This window comes from Misgurnus anguillicaudatus, unplaced genomic scaffold (genome assembly GCF_027580225.2).
Source record: "Misgurnus anguillicaudatus unplaced genomic scaffold, ASM2758022v2 HiC_scaffold_33, whole genome shotgun sequence".
NCBI lineage: Eukaryota > Metazoa > Chordata > Actinopteri > Cypriniformes > Cobitidae > Misgurnus > Misgurnus anguillicaudatus.
The window spans coordinates 5,936,244-5,948,135 of NW_027395283.1; the positions used below are offsets into that span (position 1 = coordinate 5,936,244).

The 11,892-nt window shown below is 37.2% G+C and overlaps 1 protein-coding gene across 1 annotated transcript; it reads left to right on the forward strand.

Annotated features, from left to right (window-relative positions):
• The first annotated feature begins 9,728 nt into the window (after positions 1 to 9,728).
• Positions 9,729 to 11,621, forward strand: LOC129439025 (NLR family CARD domain-containing protein 3). The gene is made up of 2 exons (XM_073865701.1): positions 9,729 to 9,736; positions 9,812 to 11,621. The coding sequence occupies exons 1-2, from the start codon at positions 9,729 to 9,731 to the stop codon at positions 11,619 to 11,621; spliced, it is 1,818 nt and encodes a 605-aa protein (XP_073721802.1).
• The last annotated feature ends 271 nt before the right edge of the window (positions 11,622 to 11,892 follow it).

Here is an 11,892-nt window from a genome sequence, read left to right on the forward strand (position 1 = left end):
TATTGTTTATTATTGTGTTAAAAGACATTTTGGTTAGTGATTAAACGATTATGAACCATGAGCCGCTGTATGTTAGCTGGGACGCGGTTTTGGATAATTGCCTTCATTTAAATATGTCTTTAAAAAAGTCTTCGTTTAAATATGTTTAAAAAAGACTCTTTATTAACTACACAAAAGTGTAGCCTACAAAAATACGCTGCCAGTTGTTATGCTTGGCCGTAAAGTGTTTCAACGCATGCGTGGTACCAATCGCACAGTGAAATGGTGACGTTTTCTACTACGCAATTATGCGCATGCGCAAAACAGATCGGGCAGGCGGCACGGATCGGGTACTGACACTGAGCTGTGATACGAGACAGAGCTGTGATCAGACCTCATATCTGATCATGTGACAGTCTTTGTGTCTGTAATGTCTCTCCTTACACACTTACGTGCTACAACCTGCAGGTTAAGGACACAGGTGCTCTTTCCTATGATGTTTGACGCAGTGCACTGATACAGGCCGGATGTGATGGTGCTGATGTTTCTCAGTGTCCCTGCATCTGATCTGAGAACAGCACCATCAGTTATCTTATACATTTCATTTATCTGCACATTCAAGACACACTTTAGATTTCAGTGGAGAAAATAAAGAAACTGTGAATAATGTTTCTATAGACCCCTTCACGGTTCACGTCACAGGCTGTTCCCACTGCGCATGTCGGGGTCAGAAAAGTCATTACAGCTGATTGAGTTGCGTATTATTCGGTATCGTCAAAAATGCCTACTTACGTCGTGGGCTGTGAAAATCGCACGAGGTCTTCCGTTAAGTTTTCGCGATTCATGCAGAATCTCAAAAACAAAAAAATACAACATCTGCGTCTGCAAGCAATTAACGTGCAGACTGGGACAATGCAAAGATCAAAGAGGCTTGTGTTTGTAGTGCTCACTTCATTTGAGGTAAGTCATCATTTTTCAGCACTGTTAGATTAAATTATAAAGCCTAAATGGTATGAACAGTTCGACCCCGTGCTGCGCGCGCACCCGATAATCATTCAATGTTTACAAACCTTGAAGGGGTCTATTGTCTACGACACACTGCAGAATAACTGTAATAACACAAATGTCCTGTAGGTGGCAGTGGAGGCGGAGTTTTCTTTACATCTTTTGATGTTTAATGTCTGATAATTATCCTGATATTTTGTCTTTTTATTCAATGAAATGTTTATGTTAGCACAAATATATTTTATCTACAATTAATCTTTTAAACTAAAAGTATGTGTTTTTTATGACCTCGATGTGTTTATTAAACCAAACACTTGATAAAGTTCACACTATGATAAATACATGAATGTAAATGTAGTTCACACAAATAATAAAATATCACTTAGTCTACATTATATTAAACTCATATGACTTTATTAGGCTTACATTAGTTAAACAAAAGAGGAGTAATTTTGATTTGAGTTTAATTATTGTTAATGCTGATGTGCTCTTTGTTTCATGCAGTAAATGTAAACATATTGACTCACATTACTGATTAAGTCTCGTTTATAAATTAAATCTGTTAAATTATTTGTAATCAGATGTTTAATGTTTGTTTACTGTCAGCAGAGGGAGAAACACCTCAAACACTTCCTCATACAATAGTGACGTCACAGATGAAAGTGAAAGTAAATTGTTTCGTGTTTATCTTCCGCCATTTTGAACAGATAGAGTTGATTTCTTAACATATCGATGATCAAAGTGATTAATATAACATGTATAAACAGCTTTACGTGTATTTTTGTGTGTGTAGTTGATGTTAAAGTTGTAGTATTTTGAGAAAGTGAATCCAGTCAGATTGTGATGACAGCGAGTGTTCAGGTGTGTTCAGGTGAGATGAGACGCTTTTCACTTCCTCATTCATAGTTTCTTTAAAGGACAGATTCACTTTTAAATTCAATAATTTCTTATCTTAAAATTACTCTTAACAAGTTGATCTATAAATATTTAAAGTTGTTGAAAACATTAAGAGACTCCAACATTATTTTCAGTTTTCTGAATTTACTGTTTATAGGTTTGTGTTTAAGTAAAATCATTATTATGTTATGTTTCAATAATGTTAAGCATTTATTTGCAAAAATAAACAAAATGGTCAAAATGTTGCAGAAGATGCAATGTTATTAAATACAAAGAAATCAAGATGAGATTTATTTTTAAACAACACAATAGTAATGTTTTCACTTGTATTTTAGGAAGAGTTTAAAGATGAATATTTGATGAATAACTCAGATTTTTAATGACATCTTTCATGTTTCTTGCTATAAGTTCAGTCTTTTATATTGTTGTTCAGGTGAGATCAGACACTTTATACTTCATCATTCATAGTTTCTTTAAAGATTTATTTATTTTTATTACATGGCTCTCTGGAATGCTTGATTCTGATTGGTCAGTTGAGACATTTGCAGGTTCGTTCTTTTCAAATAATAACCGCTCCAAAGTAATAACGCATAGCCGGTACTACTTGTACGAGTAAAATCGCTCCGCGCCAATAAAGATCAATAAAGATTACTGTTTGGCGCCATCTTGTGACAAACACTGGACAACCACGACAAGACACAGACAGCTTACTAGACTGAACTTGACAAAATAGAGCATGACAGCTACGAAGCCAACACACAAAAAAATACAGAATGGGCATTAAAACTTCTCAAAGACTGGCTAAAAGAGAAAAAAATGGAGACAGACAAGTATGAAGCAGAGGATCTTAATAAGGTATTACGATCATTTTATGCATCTGTGCAAAGTTTCGCGGAAGGATAAAAATGTTAATTTAAAACAAATATGCCAATAAAATGTTTCAAATTCATATTCATGTCCAGTTTTTTTTCTTATGTGGCAAGTAGCCGTGTAATAAGCGGGATAATGTTGAGGCATCCGGTAGTTATTGGGAAATAAGCCCCTTCAGTGTGATACAAGACCCTCCGCTTCGCGTCGCGTCCTGATCACACTGTCGGGGCTTATTTCCTAATAACTACCGGCTGCCTCTACATTATCCCTTACAAATTGGATTGTTTCTTATCTTAAAGGGACCATTTAAAATATCCGCTAAAAAAAAATTAATTCATACTCCACACTCCAAACAGACGGGGGCAGTATACCTCCAGAAAGTGAGTTGGTCTATTTTAATTTAGCAGCTGCAAATTTAGCAGCATATATCAAGTTTGATTTACATTAGCAACTAAGTTATCATTAGTCACAAAAAAAAAAACATTCAGTCACAAAAAAAAAAACATTCGGTCTCATTAAAATTGCTATGTTTTCCGCTACGTTTCGTGCGTCCATTTGGTGTTCATTATCATCGAAGACATTTCAAGCTTCTTAGCTAATGTTACATTTTAGCATCAGCTTGGTAGATAACGGGTGAAAACTGGATCGGATCCGTGGGTAGAGCTAACTATTAAACGCTAACAGCTAAGGATGCGCGATAATTTGCATGCGATAGTCATTGCGCTTCTCATCTGTGAAGCCGTTTTCTTGATTAAAAGTGAATCGCCATCAGCTGCTTTCAGATGGAGCCACATTTACTGCACAAAGCCTTAGTTCATGTACAAGCTGAGCATAGGTTATCGCAATGCCTATTATAAGTGAACTTCTAGCGAAATACTAACAGCATCTTACTTACCAATCGAAAAGAAATGTTGTCATTTCGGAGTCGAACCTCATTTCTTTCATGTCCATTAGTTGTCTCCAGCGATGAAAAGCAGTGCCAGTATTTACTCTGGTTCGGTTCCTTTATTTATCATATTTTATTCGTGATTCCGAGCGCGTTGTTCCCTGCAGCAAATGGTTGTGGTAGTGGTAAATGTCTCTTGCTTTAGCCATTCTTCCGCTCTCTTCCCTGAACTGAAATACGTCCGAAAACCCTATTGCAAGGCAGGAAGGCATGTCCGAATCCATGGCTGTCCGAATTGCATTTCTCTGAGCTGCCTTCATAGCCTAGAAATCTAGACGCACCCTAGCGGCCGCAAAATATATTTGCTGCCAGGGTTTAGTCTAGGCACTCACAATAAACTTAACAGCTCCAAAAACCAAAATTTGGTCAGGCCAATCACATCGTGTGTAGCGTCTGTGGGGCGGGCTTAACATGATGACGACAGAGCTGCCTGCGACGGTTCCTACTTGAAAACAAAGAATGGCTGCTGTTGCTGGCGAACAGCTTTCTTTTGAAGCGGCTTTGGCCGCGACTCTGGAGGACTTAGACTTGTGTTTTTCTTTGAGTGAAGAGCAAATAACCCTACTGAAGTCCTTTTTAAGCAAGAAAGATATGTTTGGAGTTTTGCCGACTGGTTACGGTAAAAGTTTGATATACCAATTAGCTCCACTGGTGGGGAAACGCATGGGACTCATACGTCACCTTCTTCGTTGCTCTGATTGGTCATAGCGCTATCCTATTGCGTGCAGAGGCATATTGAGGGACAACCTTATATCCCGCCCCTTGCATTGAGCCCTTTGTGTGAAGAGTTGCCAGACCTTACATCTTGATGTAGGTCTGGCTAACCAGGCTACTGCCTTCATGCTTCTTAAGTCAACAAGTCAGCTTCGGATGCAGCGGTAGTAGTAGAGGGCTGTACTCCCACACACGCGACTTATTCGTGTATTGCAGTTTGGCTGGCGGTTATGTACGTGGCCCGCATACCGCCTCCCATGGTCGAAACTGGTATTACAACACCAGTTGGGCTGTAGCTAGTAATTTAGCATGCTAATTCAGATTGATATCTCTGCAGCACTATACCTTGTCATTTTTTAAATGACATCTTTGCCCTTATTTCTTCTCATTCTTTTGATGCGTGTAGCTAATTTTCTAAAATCTTTTACCTCAATTATTACAAATGGCACCTTTAATATTAATGTTATTTATTGAACGTTTTGCGCTGTCTTGTTTCTTCAACACTCAGGATTCATTTATCTGAATTATAATGTCTGTTTATTCACTTTGATTTTAAGTTTATTTTGTGTCTGAATGTTATTTTCATTCAGTATCAGTTGTGGAGATCAGATTGATCAGGTTCACCTCTGCAGCTCCATCATGGATCAAACACAAACATCAACACATGAAGATTTTTCTCCAGGATGCAGGTACTTTATAGAAACACTTTATTAAATAACATTTATAGTATAGAAAAATATTGAAGTGTTGTTTTTATCACAATCATTGAAAAACATATTAGTAATGTAAATTAAAGTATTAAATCTGTTGTGCGTTATAGTTCAGATCATCAGAAGAGATCAGATCCACAGTTCAGTTGTGTGTCTATGAAGAGTCATCAGTCTATGCATCATCCAATACAGTTTAAGAGTGAAGAGACAAGACCCGCACAGAGGTATAAAATATCTTTACTACTATTATAGTAGTTTGACATTTTTTACAATCGTGTATTTTGTAAAAGAGAGGAGAAATTATTCTTCTTTATCAGACATATTCATGCACAGAGACACATCTGTGAAAGCACACATTTAAATTTACAGTCTTTGTATTAAAAATGTGAAAATGAAAAGATCATATGAAAGTTTTATTAGTAAGTTACATTCACAGCAGTGTAAAAACTGTAGAGTTAATAAAGTCATGTGAAAAATCTCACTCATATTAAAGTGTAAAGTGATTCTTGATTCTCATTCTTGCCGTTCAGACGAATCAGAACAGAATCTGACTGTCAGAGGAGAAAGATTGAACAATCTGAGAATCAACTACAAGACTTCAATGAAAACATGAGTCCTCGTCTTACAAACTCTCTAACTTCACAAACGACGAGGACACAAGATTACAAAAACAGGAATATTTATAATGCAGACGCTGAGGAAGGATTACACTCAGAAACAAACAACAAAGACCAGCAACGATTAAGACACACAAGTGCAAAATATACTAATAAACACAGGTGAGTGGAATTACAATGATTAAAAAAACAGGTGATAATGGTGAACCCTCGTGTGGTGTTCATATTTCTGTTACTTAGACTAAATCCGAAATCGCATACTTACTGAGTACCTACTTAACGGCTCTGTCCCAATTCAAAGGCTGCGACCTTCTAATGATGTATTTTAAGACCAATTGCGTCACAGCAACACGACTTGAGGCTGGTAAGGACGTCCCAATTCAAAGGATGCCTAGAATGAAGCTTCAAAATGCGTCCTCATTTTTCCGCGATGTTAAGGATAGAACGAATGGATCCTTAACAGCCGAGGATATCCCAAGATTCATTGCGCGCCTGCAACAGCTGCATATAATGGCTGGATATTTAAGCAATATCGCTCTCGGAGTCGTGTGATATTGCTCTATCACACGACTCACTACGGCCTCGTGCCTCTGACCTAATCACAGCCGTGATGATATAGAGCTATATCACACGACTCCGAGAGCGATATTGCTTTTATACAACAGTTCGACGGCACACGTTTGAAAAACGAAAACTAGAAAACAACAACGGAGTTATTTTAAAAGCCTCTTTGTTTGGGAACTACTTTCTTCCGCCACGGATTTAAGGGTGGCCAGAATGACAGGTAACACTTTCGACAGCTTTGAATCTCATATTACTCAATGGACGGAGCAGACGTTTCTTTATATTACTGTTTCTTGGTCACAAAGTGTAGTTTTAAGATTAGTTCAGTCGAGAATATATATGTATTATATTTAAATCTGCAGTCGATTAGTAAAGATAGCGCCTGTTTAAACGTTTGCTTAGTAAGATTCGGTATGAGAACCAGAGCATGAGTGGACGTCAGTGTTCACTTGCCCCGCTGACCACCGCCCTCTCTGGGCTACATCTCTGACAGGGATTCCGGTCAAATCAGCAGTATTTGGTGTCATGATGAAAGTTTTACTTGTTTTCTTATTCTTATTGTGTTGTTATTGTTTTGGCGCGAGGTAATAGTTAATAAAACTATATTTATATAACGTTGCTTTCACATTTGATCTTAACGCGATACGAGCACTCGCTTATTATTAGGCTTTGTTCTTGTCAGTACTATATAAAACAGTTTTTCACAAGTGTCACAGATGTTTTTTGCATGTTGCTCATAAATATATCAGTGGCGATATCTCATAACATTAATAGTCACGTCACGATAAAATAAATGATCAATGTCCACATCTACAGCTGTGGTGCTTACCTGCAGTTCCACGGTGTTTTCGCATTCTGATGAGAGATATTGCTCCAGAAAAAAATAGTGTTTACATTCCTCTTTCCAAGTGTTAATCCTCCACACGATTTGACAAGACATTACTCCTATTAGGTTTATTGTAACATCCAAGAGCGCTGATCTTTGAAGGAATAGATGCTTTCGATTGGGATTCACACACTGATTCACGAGCTAGTGAACTAATGAGACACACGGAGAGTGTTTAAAATATCACTAATACTAAAATGACCAGCAGGTGGTGGAATGATACAAAATAGTGAAGCGGTTACTGTGCCGTTATCAGTAGAATATTGCACGCCTTTTATTCAATCAGATTCGAGAACCAGAAAGAACTGTTGTATAATCTAAAATAAACAATTAAAACCTTCATAAAATAAAAGTGTGTATTTATCAAAAAAAAAAGTTTGTCACTGTTTTAGTATTATAAGTTATGTTTTGTGTTAATATTATTATTTTTATGATGCAGATATTTCTAAGGTTGATTAATTTTTATATACTGTTGAATAGTTTAATCTTCATCAACGTGTCATATTTTCTAAACTAAATTAATATTTTTCTAATTTCATATTTATTTTAATAAGTCAGAAACGTTTTCGCTATGTCCTGCTGACAGGCGCGTGCAGGAGTTGATGCCAATTATGGGTCGTCCGAAGGTTAGACTGTCTCCTTTCAGTTTTCTTCGCGAACTTCTGAGGCTTCCACCTTGAAAGACCGAGTGCTCATCTTTAAGGTCCCATGCTTATAAGGTCGCAGCCCTTGAATTGGGACACTGCTAACGTGTGCTAAGACAGTAGCCTACGTCCGTTTGCGTTAGTATGGACAGCATCCGCCATGTTGACATTATCATGTGACCTATGACGTAATACACTTGTTCAAGTTCATGCGGAAACACAAGAAACGTCAGGAGGACGACATCTCAATACCGCGAGAGCGACTCGAAATCAGACTTCTCCGTATGATTTCTGGAATCGCTCTCGCTGTACTTTGATGTCATCCACCTGTTGATTCTTGCAGCGGTGCAGGAACTCAAACAAACCTAATAAAAGGCATGAAAACGTATGCGTGTGTATGAGGGACATGTGCACTAACACCTGATTACATCAGTAACTTGACAACTCTACTACGGTCTCTGTCAGTGTTACAGATATTATATTACACATTATTTCATAGTTGATAAAAATAAGTAAAACAAGCAGACTGAAATTTAATATGTATTGTTAGATGACAAGTGATTATATACACTTTAGTGAAGCAATCTCTTGGATTTACTTTAAACAACAGGAAACATGAATAAAAAAATAAATGAACCATCACAACAAATGAAAACGTATAGAAGTCAATATCATATGAAACAAAACTTTATTCAAATGTATTTATTTAAGAAACCATCACATATTTACTTTCATCTCAACACAACTGTGATAATTCTACAGCTTTATTTTCATGAATCAGCTGAGCACTTTGTGGTATATCCTGGCCTGTCTGTGTGTGAAGTCAGGGTGCTGAGGAACAGACCTGTGTAACGTATTGAAATCACCCGATTGGCTGGTCTCCGGTCGATTGCTTTACTTTCCCGTGACATCATGGAAAAGCTGGGATAGAAGTGTCCATCCGATGCTTGCTTCCAAATCTGTGCAGACTCAGTAGGGTATCCGGGGATTTCTCTACTACTGATTTAATGAATACTGAGGATTCAGACATACTACTCTGTTCATGTACTGTTTCCTCTACTATATTTTAGGAAAGTAGGCGGTTTAGGACGATACTTAAGTATACGTGCCTCTGAATCTCACGAGAAATAGTCCAAAATCCCGCTAATTCTCGCCTACCCTTTTACGTATACGGAGGTTTCGGACATACTATTAATTCGCCTACTGCTTTTTGCCTACTATATAGTATGGTAGTATACGGTTTAGAGTGAAAACATGTTTATCTTAAATAAGTATTTTCATCACTTTTTCATCTCAAATAAGTTGTTCATCACTTTTGATGTTTATTTTTTTTTATTAGTTTGAAGTGTTTGAGACAGTGGGTACAGAAGAGTGTTCATGCTTGATATATAATATGTTGTATCTTTGCGCTGTTACAGCAAGTGCAGAAGGACAAAACTCTGACATGCATCCATCACATATATACAGAAATATATACAAACACACTCACGCACTCACAGGAGTCCCAGATAACAGAGTTAAGTTACATAGCACATTCAATTTTTACCCTCGTATTACCCCCGAACACCACATATGTAATATAAATGTGTAGGGGGTACACACAGTGTACATTCATTATAAAATTGTTTAGTTTTTTATGTTCTTTATACAAAATGAGCCAAGGCCAATGAATCTGAGGTTGAAACAACAATTAATTGCATAATTCTTCTTTATGTAAACATTAAAAACGTGTCCCACAGACCCGAACACCACACAAAGGTTAAATGATAATGACAAATGAATGAATGATTAAACAATATTTTATTTTGTTTAGTGGTAGATGTGCAATAGTAGATTTTATTTTGCCTAAATGAAACATTTTACAATACAAACCATTAATATGTCCTGTGTCTTATGATGGAAATGTGACATTTTATTTTGTACATTTTTAATCATACAGTTATTGTGTAATATTCTGATATATACATTTTAATTTACAGTCATGACTCTGATCTTACTGAAGTCCTGAAAACATTCAGATCAAATCTGAGGAAGAAGTTTGAGTGTTTGTATGAGGTAACATCAAATAAGAGAAACCCAACACTACTGAATGAGATCTACACAGAGCTCTACATCACAGAGAGTGAAAGTGGAGAGATCAGTAATGAACATGAGGTGAGACAGATTGAGACACAATCCAGAAGAACAACAACAGAGGAGACACCAATCAAATGTAATGACATCTTTAAACCTTTACCTGAACAAGACAAACACATCAGAAGTGTGCTGACAAAGGGAGTCGCTGGCATTGGAAAAACAGTCTCTGTACAGAAGTTCATTCTGGACTGGGCTGAAGAGAAAGAGAATCAGGACGTCCACCTCATATTTCCACTTCCTTTCAGAGAGATCAATTTCATGAAGAACAAAACACTCAGTCTTTTACATCTTCTTCATCTTTTCTTCCCACAAACAAAAGAAATGGAAATCTTCAGTGATGAATATAAAGTGTTGTTCATCTTTGATGGTTTGGATGAGTGTCGTCTGTCTCTGGATTTTCACAGCAGTGTGAGGTTGTGTGATGTAAGTGAATCAACCTCAGTGGACGTGATGCTGACAAACCTCATCAAGGGGAATCTGTTTCCCTCTGCTCTCATCTGGATCACCTCCAGACCAGCAGCAGCTGATCTCATCCCCTCTGAGTGTGTTGATCGAGTCACAGAGGTACGAGGCTTCACTGATCCACAGAAGGAGGAATACTTCAGGAAGAGAATCAGTGATGAGAGTCTGTCTGAACAAATCATCTCACACCTGAAGTCATCCAGGAGTCTCTACATTATGTGTCACATCCCAGTCTTCTGCTGGATTTCAGTCACTGTTCTAGAGAGAATGTTGAGTGAAGCAGAGAGAAAAGAGATCCCCAAGACTCTCACTCAAATGTACACACACTTCCTGATCATTCAGACAAACATCAAACATCAGAAGGACTATGAGAAAAAAGATGAAGACATGATCTTCAAACTGGGGAAACTGGCTTTTGAGCAGCTTGTGAAAGGCAATCTGATCTTCTATGATGAAGACCTGAGAGAGTGTGGCATTGATGTAGCAGAAGCATCAGTGTACTCAGGATTGTTTACTCAGATCTTCAGAGAGGAGTTTGGTTTGTATCAGGGGAAAGTTTATTGCTTTGTTCATCTCAGCATCCAGGAACATCTAGCAGCTCTTTATGCTCACATCTCCTGCACAAACAACAACAAAAATGTGTTTAATCAAAGTACTAAACCAGGTTGGTTTTCAAAAATTTTTGATGCCATTAAACATATATCATTAGAGTCATTATCTGAGTTACATCATCGAGCTGTAGATGAATCTTTACAGAGTAAGAATGGACATCTGGATCTTTTCCTGCGTTTTCTTCTGGGTCTTTCACTGGAGTCCAATCAGATTCTCTTACAGGATCTACTGACACAGATGAGAAGATGCTCCTACAAGAAAGAGAAAACTGTTAAGTACATTAAACAGAAGATGAATGAGAATCTGTCTCCAGAGAAATCCATCAATCTGATTCACTGTCTGAATGAACTGGGTGATGATTCACTGCTGAAGGAGATTCAATATTATGTGAACTCTCCATCAGTAGGAAAGACCAAACTCTCCTCTTCACAGTGGGCAGCTTTAGTTTTTGTGTTGTTGACGTCTGAGAAGCATTTCGATGAACTTAATCTTAATAAATTTATTGGAGATGAAAATACATTAGATGAAGTTCTTGTGAGACTGCAGCTTGTGATTAAAGAAATCAAAAAACTTGAGTAAGTAAAACTAACAACAATCACATGACGTTTTCCATGTTAGATTGGCTTGTGGCTCCCACATGAGGTTGAAAAGCACAACAGTGCAATTGTGTTGCTTTAATACAATTAATTTAATTATTTTATGAGTTTATTTTGAACTCTTACTTTGGAAGAATATTTTCTAACAAAAGTCATTTTCTTAATGTTGTACATAAATCAGCATTCAATCTCAAAAAAGTTCCCAACATTCTGCCAATATAAAAAGTGTCCAATTTTCTTGATGTTCTAAGAAT